This window comes from Coturnix japonica, chromosome Z, assembly GCF_054131305.1.
Source record: "Coturnix japonica strain WE chromosome Z, WE-NBRP24, whole genome shotgun sequence".
Lineage (NCBI taxonomy): Eukaryota > Metazoa > Chordata > Aves > Galliformes > Phasianidae > Coturnix > Coturnix japonica.
Window position 1 is genome coordinate 62,374,238 of NC_140702.1, and position 11,145 is coordinate 62,385,382.

The window sequence follows — 11,145 nt, forward strand, 5'->3', positions numbered from 1 at the left end:
TAATTGAGAAGCTGAAGGCAGAGTATAGCAAGGTATAATTCTTAATTGTAAGAATGGTTGTTACAAGAGATGACTCTGTTGCATTGTTATTTTGATCAACCTCTGCATATTTGTCAGAGGTTTTTCCCTGCTCTGTGTACTTGTAAAGTTGTGGTGTTTTTTTTTTCTCCATAAGTATTTTGTTTTTAAAGGTTTGTTTATATACTCTAAGAGTTATTTTTCTGGTAAGGGACTCGTATCTATTCAAGGCAAATCTCATCAAGAGATAGGCCAAGGTGTCCATGAGCTGTATGATCTGGAAGAGACTGCAATAGAATGGAAAGAAGATGAAAAAAGAACCAATAGGTTCATTCACAGGGTGAGAGTGTGAGGCAGACTACTACATACTGTATCGGATTTACAGATGATTTAGTTGCCTGGAAGTAGAATAAAATGTCAGGTAACAGAGGCATCTTAGTAAAGTGTACTGAAAGAACAGACCTACAGAACAGTGAGGATTGGTAAGTGCAGAAATAGTTTTTCATTTCTAGCTTTTTCATTGATAGTTGGCGATAAAATCAGTTCCTTACAATGTAGTAACTTAAGCAGTATGAATGAAAATCATACATAGTGTAAAATGATTTTGGCATAGTTTAAATGCAAATTAATTTGAGCATTTTTTAAACATGCTTAATCCAGTTGTTTTAATTATTGTCTAGCACTTGACAGAGGAGAAGCCAGAAGGCCTTGTCAAGGAAGCATCTCGGTATGGATATCAAAACCACTTTTTTAATCATAGTCAGTGACTGCACTGTGCGGAAGATCATTCAAAATTGATTCTTTTTCTTTTCTAAGGTTTTCCCCTCCCTTGCTTTTAAACAAAGTTAGAAAACATAAATTACTCTGTACTTCATTTGATCATTCTGCTTAGTTATGAATTTTCTAATAAGTAGGTTGATCTGAAAATAATGCCTCCTCTTTTTTTCCATGGAAACTACAACAGATAGAGTACAAATAACAGGTTGATAGAAGCTCAACTTTCAGCTACAAAAACAGTTTTCAGTATAGTCTCCTCCCCATTAGCTATACATTTTTGCTAGCAGTGAAAAAGCCTCAGCATGCTGTGCTTGTAAACATTTCAGTGGCCATGGCTTGTCTTTCATGTCACTGGCTGCTGCTACTTTTGTCTACTGAAATGCACAAGCCACAAGTAACCTCTAGAAGCTAATACTGTAGTCATTCCATGATGTTTTAGTTGGCTGATGGTTTGGTTAATGTTTGCCTTCCTGTACTAACAATCTAGTAATTTTACAGTGCTATGAGAGACATACTGCTTCTGCCAAAAAAAAACTGCTTTATTTTTCAAGGTGTTCCTTTTTTCTTTTTCCAAATGCATAGGCAGGTTGCATTAGCTGATCTTGTAATAGTCAATAAAACGGATTTGGTTTCAAGGGAAGAATTGAATAAAGTCCGAACAACTGTCAGTCCATCTGACCCGCTCCTGCTGAGGTCTCTCTCTGCGTCGCTGTGCTGGTCCTGATATCACATCGGGGTCACTGTTTACTGGGAAACCTGCAGGTAGGGGATATTTTGAGGGTGGGGATGACTTGCATCTGGGGGATTTGGGGCTGGGGGAGTCAGGAGCAGTTTTTCGAGACCACCCAAGAGCACGACTGAGCCATGTCCGTGTGTCCGCAGGCCGGCAGACAGTGCTTGCGGTGGAGGAAATGGTGGCAGCGAGCAGCAGCACTGAAGCCAGGTAGGTCCTGTGAGGGCCAGCCCATGCCCCAGACCTGTCCAGGAGCATCCATCTCCAGGCTGGGCTGAGCCTCTGGGAGCAGCTGAGCCCTGTTCATGGTTCACATATATCAGCACCAATGTTCCTTTTAAACTTTAATAGTTTTATTTAGAAAGGATGTGCCTGGCTCAGAGCATCTCTGGAGCTCCTGTTCCCCTGTGGCTCAGTGACCTTCCCTGTTTTACAGGTGCCAAGAAACACTGCAAGCCATGGAGGCGCTGCAGTAAGGCTGACCAGGAGCTCCAGCAGCTGCTGCTGTCGGAGCTACCTGAGCTGAGGCCTGTGCTGGGCCCTGACTTCCTGCAGGCAGCCTGGAAGGATCTGGAGGAGCTGGTGGAGCGGAACAGCCTGCCATGTCACTGCTGCAGTGTTGGAAGTAACCGCAGGAGACGAGTCTCATACTATCACGGTCAACAGGTCTCGTTTATTAGGTGTAACAGCATCTTATTTATACAGTCAGTAATAAGCTCTTGCATATTGCAAAAGTAAAGCTCAGGATTGGTGGGTTACATATTACTTCATCTGACCTTTGTGGTTAGCTTTATAGTTACTTTTTCTTCACAGCTATGTCTATACATTGCTACACATCTTGTTTTTCCCTTAGGCCGTTGTTGCCTCTAGATACATATTCTGTCTTTAGCTACATATCCTGTCTTTCACATCCTGATTTCCCCTCAGCTGCTGCCTCCAGTCACGTACCTTCTCTTACAATTTAACTAATGGAATTTCATCATGTCCTTTCTCACGAAGCCATTCTGCATAAACACTCTCCACACTGCAGTTCAGCTGAGATCCAAAGCTGCACTGGAAAAGGCAACATGGATTCCTTGAAAGCAGCCAGCAGAGCACAGGCAAAGCTGATGCCAGTCTGCCCCACTGGATGCCTGTGGTGCGCTGATACCTACAAAGCCCTCACGGTCCATATGGCCCGGAAAAGCCTGGAAGTGCGCATGGCCGCCCTGCCCAAATTGCTCTTGATCTCCCATCAGCTGGCACGGGAAACACAATGCAGCCATGTCCTGCCCAAGCCCATCAAGCCAGGGCAGACCCAGGCCAAGGGCAAATGCATTGCAGGCAACGTTCTCAAGAAGAAACAGAAGAGTGACCGTGGTGTACCCAGCCCTGGAGATTTCCCCATACTGGTGCCATGCCCCCCCTATATTCTGCTGCCCTGGAATGTGGGTCAAGCCAGGAAGACCATCCAGCAGAAGGCTCAGATTCACAGCCAGGGCCAGGCTGAGGCACAGGAGCATCCCCAGAAGCAGTGCTGCCCCCAGGAGTTGGCAGAGATTGCTTTGCCTCCGAGCCACGCAGCAGACAAGGAGCAAGAGCATCCCACAGCTACCATAGCGCTTCCTGGCTCAGACAACACATCAAAGATAAAGGATGCCAGCTGTCAGACAGACTGTGCAAGCTTTTGCATGACTGACATCAAATCCAGGAGCCAGTGCGTCAGCAAAGCGCATGCTGTCATCTCAAAGCTGCAGCTCGGTCATAAAACCTTTGGGAAGCTCTCCATGCACATGGCCAGAAAATGCCTGGAGATAAAGCTTCACTACTTACCTGAGTTAATGCAGAAGTCCATGTGGCGGCAGCGTGGGATGTCCCTCACCCGCCCAGCTGGCACCATGGCATCAAAATCCCAGCTGGTTCACAGATACTTCCCCAGCCATCTGGCTCGGTTCCTGAATAAGACACGCGAGAACCTGGAGCTGCACATCCGCTCCCTGAAGTTGAAGCGCTGTGAGAACCTCCTTATCTCAGCCAGTCCATCGAAGCCTGCAGTGTCCCAGGAGGAAGAATCTACCAGCTCGTATGTGACTGCAACATCCATGGCATCTTGGGCTGAGGTAGGCCTCAAAAAACAAAAGCAGCGGACCCTGTCGAAGAAGTCCCTGAGCAGAGGCAAAAGCAACTGGAACGCTGAAGTGAAGGGCACTGGCTTTCCAACTACCAGAGAAACGTTCTGGGGAGTGGAAGAGAAAACCACCACCTACCCCAATAAGCCTACCTAAATAAATATTTCTTTATCTATAAATAAATTTTTCTATATACCTAAATAAGTAAGTGCCTAAGAGCTTTCTCTGAGGGCCTTCCTGGGGATTGAATGGGGAGATGGGCTCAGGAGGGAAGCTGTGTGTTCCACAGGAGGACATGCAGATGAGGACAAGCCCCGGCAAGGTGGCTGGAGCTTCTCCTCCCCTGTGGCCGTGCCCTGGGTGCAGCCTGGGGCTCTGTGACCCATCTGGAGGCACAGCACCAAGTCCTGACACTGCAAGGGGACTGCAGGCTCCCACAGCACCAGGAACAGCCTGTCAGCTCCTTCTGCAGGCTGGCACATTGAGGTGCTGCAAGGCAAGTCCTTTGGTCACCTTGGCCTGTGATCCAGGAGTCATCCCAGCCTGGTCTGTGGGGATGGGGATGGGGAAGGCAGCATGAAGCAGGGATGACCAAGGCTGCAGAATAGCGTCCATTGCCCTCCCAGCACAGGCAGCCACCAAAGAGCTCCCTTGCACTGGCCACACCGTGCATATGGAAAGAATAGGGTTCTTGCACTGCTGATGCAGCTTCTGGTCAATCCAACTTATCTGACCGTAGCTTCTGTTCTCTTAGGCAGCCTGGAAGGCCAAGCATATCCTGGGCTGAATTAGAAAAGGGGTGGCCAGCAGGGGAAGGGAAGTGATTGTCTCCCTCCTGTGAGGCCCCATCTGCATCACTGCATCAATAGACAAGGGAAGAGTCACCAATGCCTATCTGTCTTGACTTCTGTAAGGACATGGAGATTTTGGAAAGGGTCCAGAGGAGGGCCACGAAGATGATCAGGGGGCTGGAGCACCTCCCCTATGAGGACAGGCTGAGGGAGTTGGGCTTGTTCATCCTGGAGAAGAGAAGGCTGTGGGGTGACCTCATTGCAGCCTTTCAATACCTGAAGGGAACTTACTCCCAGGAGGGGAGTAAACTCTTCAAAAGGGCTGATAATAGCAGTACATGGGGAAATGGTTTTAAGTTAAATGAGGGAAGATTTAGGTTGGATGTTAGGGGGAAGTTCTTCACTAGGAGAGTGGTTAGGCCCTGGAACAGGCTGCCCAGGGAAGTTGTGGATGCCCCGTCCTTGGAGGTGTTCAAGACCAGGTTGAATGGGGCCCTGGGCAACCTGATCTAGTAAATGTGTATGTTTGGTGGCCCTGCTAGGCAGCGGTGTTGGAACTACATGATCCTTGAGGTTCCTTCCAACCCAGGTCATTCTGTGATTCTGTGATTCTGTAAGGCGTTTGGCACAGTAATTCACAACATCCTTCTCTCCACATTGGGAAGATATAAATTTGATTGGTGAACTTTTCTATGAATGAAGAATTGGATGTAGGATTGGGTCCAGAGAGAGCTGGTCAGTGGCTCAATGTCTGGATGGAGTTTGGTGATGATTGGTGTCCGCTCTACAAAACTGACAGAACAACACCGTTTTTATCAGGACACACTGTGTAAGATTTACTTTTTCTTTTATTATTTATTTTTTAATTTTTTTCCTTTGCCAAAGAAAAGTGGGAGTGTCATCAGCTTTTCCATAGTACAGGATCAGCTTAAGTCAAGGTAATCCTGATACGCTTCAGAGTCAGACACTGTCACAGCAGCTAAAGTCATCATGAGTCCCAAAGTGAGATACACTAAAATAAAGAGAAACCTGGACACCTGAGAAATCCAAAACATGGCTGATCCTTTTATTTGTCTTTTTCCTTTTTTCCACTCTCTTCATTTACTATTCCTCTGCCTTTTTCTATTTCTTTTTTTTTTCTATTTCTTCTCTTTCTCTTCTCTACTTCTTTTCCTCTTTTCTTTTCTTTTCTTTTCTTTTCTTTTCTTTTCTTTTCTTTTCTTTTCTTTTCTTTTCTTTTCTTTTCTTTTCTTTTCTTTTCTTTTCTTTCTTTTCTTTTCGCTTTCCTTTCCTTTTCTTTTCTCTTTCCTTTTCTTTTCTTTATTTTCCTTTTCTCTTCTCTTCTCTTCTCCTCTCTTCTCTTCTCCTCTCTTCTCTTCTCTTCTCTTCTCTTCTCTTCTCTTCTCTTCTCTTCTCTTCTCTTCTCTTCTCTTCTCTTCTCTTCTCTTCTCTAATTTTCTCTTCTCTAATTTTCTCTACTTTTCTTCTCTAATTTTCTCTACTTTTCTTCTCTTTTCCTTTTTTCTTTTCTTTCCTTTCCTTTCCTTTCCTTTTCTTTTCTTTTCTTTTCTTTTCTTTTCTTTTCTTTTCTTTTCCTTTTCTTTTCTTTTTCTTTTCTTTTCTTTTTCTTTTCTTTTCTTTTCTTTTCTTTTCTTTTCTTTTCTTTTCTTTTCTTTTCTTTTCTTTTCTTTTCTTTTCTTTTCTTTTCTTTTCTTTCTTTTCTTTTCGCTTTCCTTTCCTTTTCTTTTCTCTTTCCTTTTCTTTTCTTTATTTTCCTTTTCTCTTCTCTTCTCCTCTCTTCTCTTCTCCTCTCTTCTCTTCTCTTCTCTTCTCTTCTCTTCTCTTCTCTTCTCTTCTCTTCTCTTCTCTTCTCTTCTCTTCTCTTCTCTAATTTTCTCTTCTCTAATTTTCTCTACTTTTCTTCTCTAATTTTCTCTACTTTTCTTCTCTTTTCCTTTTTTCTTTTCTTTCCTTTCCTTTCCTTTTCTTTTCTTTTCTTTTCTTTTCTTTTCCTTTTCTTTTCTTTTTCTTTTCTTTTCTTTTCTTTTCTTTTCTTTTCTTTTCTTTTCTTTTCTTTTCTTTTCTTTTCTTTTCTTTTCTTTTCTTTTCTTTTCTTTTCTTTTCTTTTCTTTTCTTTTCTTTTCTTTCCTTTCCTTTCCTTTCCTTTCCTTTCCTTTATCCTCTATATCCTCCCCTCCTTTCCCCTCCTTTCCCCTCCTTTCCCCTCCTTTCCCCTCTTTTCCCCTCCTTTCCCCTCCTTTCCCCTCCCCTCCCATCCCCTGCCCTCCTCACCCTTCCCCTTTTTTTCCTTCTTTTTCTTCCCCCTTTTCATCTTTTTCTAATTCTTCTCCAATTCTTCCCTATCTTCATTTTTTTTTCTTGTCCTGCTTTTCTATTTATTTTCATTTTCGTTCCATCTTTCTTAAAACTTTTCACATTCTTTATTATTTCTTGCTTTTCATCTTTCTTTTCTTTTTTTTTTTCTTTTCCTCTTTTTTTTCCTCTCCCATTTCCCCCCAGTTTTCTTTTGCTTTTGGTTCTTCTTACCCTATTTGTTTTTCTTTTCCTTCCCCGTTCTCTGTTCTGCTTTCTCTTTTTCATCCCTATTTAATTTTCATTTTCTCTTTCCTTCCCTCTTTTTTCTTGCTTTTCTTTTTTTCTTCCCCTTTATATTTCCCTTTCCTTTCCTTTCTTCCTTTTTTTTTAATCCTCTATCCCCTCTCCTCCTCTCCCACCCCCTCCCCTCCCCTTCCCTCACCTCCTGTCCTCTCCCTTCCCATCCTTACCCCTCCCCTCCCCTCTTTTTCTTTTTCTTCCCCCTTTTCATATTTTTCTAATTCTTCTCCAATTCTTCTTCTCTATCTTCATTTTTTCTTCTTCTGTCTTGCTTTTTTTCTCTATTTTCATTTTCGTTGCAACTTTCTTAAAACTTTTCACATTCCTCATTATTTCTTGCTTTTCATCTTTCTTTTCTTTTTTTTCTATTCCTCTTCCTTTTCCTCTCCCATTTCCCCCCCTATTTTCTTTTGCTTTTGGTTCTCCTTACCCTATTTGTTTTTCTTTTCCTTCCCCAGTTTCTGTTCTCCTTTCTCTTTTTCTTCCCTATTTAATTTTCATTTTCTCTTCCTTCCCTCTTTAAATTTTTTTTTTTTTAATTTCCCCTTTATGTTTCCCTTTCCCCTTCCTTTTCCCTTTCTTTGTCTTCCTTTTCTTTATATTTTTCCTTTTTTAAATTTTTCTTTCTTTTATTCTTCTTCTTCTCCCCTTCTTTCCTTTTGGCTTTTTTTTTTTTTTCCTTTTTCCCCTCTTTGTTTCTTTTTACTCCCCCATTTTCTTTCTCTTCTCTTTTTTCTATTCTTTTTCTTCCCTATTATCATTCTTCTTCTATTTTCTTCCCTGTTTTCTTCCCTCTTTTTTCTCCCTTTATCTTTACTTTCCCCTTTTGTTTTTTGGTTTTTTGCCCTATTTCTTTTTCTTTACCCTTTTCTTCCCTATCTTCATTTAATTTTTCTTCTTTCTTGCTTTCTTTTTAATTTTCATTTTCTTCCCATTTTTCTTCCCCTTATCTCATTCCTTTTTATTGATTTCCTTTCCTTTCCTTTCCTTTCCTTTCCTTTCCTTTCCTTTCCTTTCCTTTCCTTTCCTTTCCTTTCCTTTCCTTTCCTTTCCTTTCCTTTCCTTTCCTTTCCTTTCCTTTCCTTTCCTTTCCTTTCCTTTCCTTTCCTTTCATGATTTCCTTTGCTTTCCTTTCTTTTATAAATTCCCTTCTTTTATAATTCCCTTCCCTTTGCATTATACCTACCTTCCCTTTATGTTCCTTAGCAGTTTCCTTTACACCTTCCTTTCCATTACTTTTTTTAAAAATTAACCTTTCCTTTCCATTTTATATACTTCCCTATCCTTACAATTCTACATACATTGACTTTCCTTTATACATTGCTTTCCTTTCCATTATATCTACCTTTCCTTTCTTTTCTATTCCCTTCCTTTCCCTTCCTTTATACTTACCTTTGCTTCCTTTCTTTTATACTTTCCCTTCCTTTATACTTTCCATTCCCTTATACTTTCATTTCCATTCCTATTTTTAAACTTACCCATTCCTTTCATTTATACTTTCTTATCCTTTCCAATATACTTACCTTTGCTTTCCTTTCTTTTATACTTTCCCTTCCTTTATACTTTCCTTTCCTTTATACTTTCCTTATCTGTATACTTTCCTTTCCTTTAGACTTTCATTTCAATTCCTATTTTTAAACTTAGCCTTTCCTTTCATTTATAATTTCGTTTCCTTTCATACTTACCTTTGCTTTCCTTTCTTTTATGAATGCCCTTCTTTTATAATTCCCTTCCCTTTGCATTATACCTACATTCCCTTTCTGTTCTGTAACATTTTCCTTTAGACCTTCCTTTCCATTCCTTTTTTTTTTTTAATTAACCTTTCCTTTCCTTTTTTATATACTTCCCTATCCTTACAATTCTACATACATTGACTTTCCTTTATACTTTGCTTTCCTTTCCATTATATGTACCTTTCCTTTCTTTCCTATTCCCTTCCTTTCCCTTCCTTTATACTTATCTTTGCTTCCTTTCTTTCATACTTTCCCTTCCTTTATACTTTCCATTCCCTTAAACTTTCATTTCCATTCCTATTTTTAAACTTACCCATTCCTTTCATTTATACTTTCTTCTCCTTTCCAATATACTTAACCTTTGCTTTCCTTTCTATTATACTTTCCCTTCCTATATACTTTCCTTTTCTTTATACTTTCCTTTCCTTTATAATTTCCTTTTCTGTATACCGTCCTTTCCTTTACACTTTCATTTCAATTCCTATTTTTAAACTTAGCCTTTCCTTTCATTTATACTTTCCTTTCCTTTCCTTTCATACTTACCTTTGCTTTCCTTTCTTTTATAAATTCCCTTCTTTTATAATTCCCTTCCCTTTGCATTATACCTACATTCCTTTTCTGTTCTGTTACATTTTCCTTTAGACCTTCCTTTCCATTCCTTTTTTTTTTTAAATTAACCTTTCCTTTCCTTTTTTATATACTTCCCTATCCTTACAATTCTACATACATTGACTTTCCCTTATACATTGCTTTCCTTTCCATTATATCTACCTTTCCTTTCTTTTCTATTCCTTTCCTTTCCCTTCCTTTATACTTACCTTTGCTTCCTTTCTTTTATACTTTCCCTTCCTTTATACTTTCCAATCCCTTATACTTTCCTTTCCATTCCTATTTTTAAACTTAGCCTTTCCTTTCATTTATACTTTCCTTTCCTTTCATACTTACCTTTGCTTTCCTTTCCTTTATAAATTCCCTTCTATTATAATTCCCCTCCCTTTGCATTATGCCTACCTTCTCTTTCTGTTCTGTAACATTTTCCTTTAGACCTTCCTTTCCATTCCTTTTTTTTTTTTAAATTAACCTTTCCTATCCTTTTTTATATATTTCACTATCCTTACAATTCTACATACATTGACTTTCCTTTATACATTGCTTTCCTTTCCATTATATCTACCTTTCCTTTCTTTTCTATTCCCTTCCTTTCCCTTCCTTTATACTTACCTTTGCATCCTTTCTTTTATACTTTCCCTTCCTTTATACTTTCCATTCCCTTACACTTTCATATCTATTCCTATTTTTAAACTTACCCATTCCTTTCATTTATACTTTCTTCTCCTTTCCAATATACTTAACCTTTGCTTTCCTTTCTTTTATACTTTCCCTTCCTATATACTTTCCTTTTCTGTAAACTTTCCCTTCCTTTATACTTTCCTTTTCTGTATACTTTCCTTTCCTTTACAGTTTCATTTCAATTCCTATTTTTAAACTTAGCCTCTCCTTTCATTTATACTTTTCTTTCCTTTCATACTTACCTTTGCTTTCCTTTCTTTTATAAATTCCCTTCTTTTATAATACCCTTCCCTTTGCATTATAACTACATTCCCTTTCTGTTCTGTAACATTTTCCTTTATACCTTCCTTTCCTTTTTTTTTTTTTTTAAATTAACCTTTCCTTTCCTTTTTTATATAGTTCCCTATCCTTACAATTCTACATACATTGACTTTCCCTTATACATTGCTTTCCTTTCCATTATATCTACCTTTCCTTTCTTTTCTATTCCCTTCCTTTCCCTTCCTTTATACTTACCTTTGCTTCCTTTCTTTTATACTTTCCCTTCCTTTATACTTTCCAATCCCTTATACTTTCCTTTCCATTCCTATTTTTAAACTTACCCATTCCTTTCATTTATACTTTCTTATCCTTTCCAATATACTTACCTTTGCTTTCCTTTCTTTTATACTTTCCCTTTCCTTTTCTGTATACTTTCCTTTCCTTTACACTTTCATTTCAATTCCTATTTTTAAACTTAGCCTTTCCTTTCATTTATACTTTCCTTTTCTTTCATACTTACCTTTGCTTTCCTTTCTTTTATAAATTCCCTTCTTTTATAATTCCCTTCCCTTTGCATTATGCCTACCTTCCCTTCCTGTTCTGTAACATTTTCCTTTAGACCTTCCTTTCCATTCCTTTTTTTTTTTTTTAAATTAACCTTTCCTATCCTTTTTTATATATTTCACTATCCTTACAATTCTACATACATTGACTTTCCCTTATACATTGCTTTCCTTTCCATTATATCTACCTTTCCTTTCTTTTCTATTCCCTTCCTTTCCCTTCCTTTATACTTACCTTTGCATCCTTTCTTTTAT

General features: G+C 39.3%; 2 protein-coding genes and 1 long non-coding RNA gene across 3 annotated transcripts in view; 2 read left to right on the forward strand and 1 right to left on the reverse strand.

Annotated features, from left to right (window-relative positions):
• The window catches only part of LOC146754136 (uncharacterized), a gene marked incomplete at its 5' end in the record, with an annotated part of 50,444 nt that extends 49,741 nt beyond the window's left edge, over positions 1-703 (forward strand). The window contains one exon of the mRNA XM_085529279.1: positions 33-703. The remainder of the gene's footprint in view (positions 1-32) is intronic.
• LOC146754132 (uncharacterized) overlaps positions 1-11,145 on the reverse strand; it is a 187,709-nt gene that overhangs the window by 144,728 nt on the left and 31,836 nt on the right. The window lies entirely within an intron of this gene.
• On the forward strand, positions 2,596-3,840 carry LOC146754138 (uncharacterized). Its single transcript, XM_085529284.1, has one exon. It carries the CDS (start codon positions 2,596-2,598, stop codon positions 3,790-3,792), a length of 1,197 nt encoding a protein of 398 aa, XP_085385410.1. The 3' UTR covers positions 3,793-3,840.

Bases quoted from the DNA above. Each gene is read 5' to 3' on its own strand.
- LOC146754138 (XM_085529284.1), top strand. From the start codon at position 2,596: ATGGATTCCTTGAAAGCAGCCAGCAGAGCACAGGCAAAGCTGATGCCA.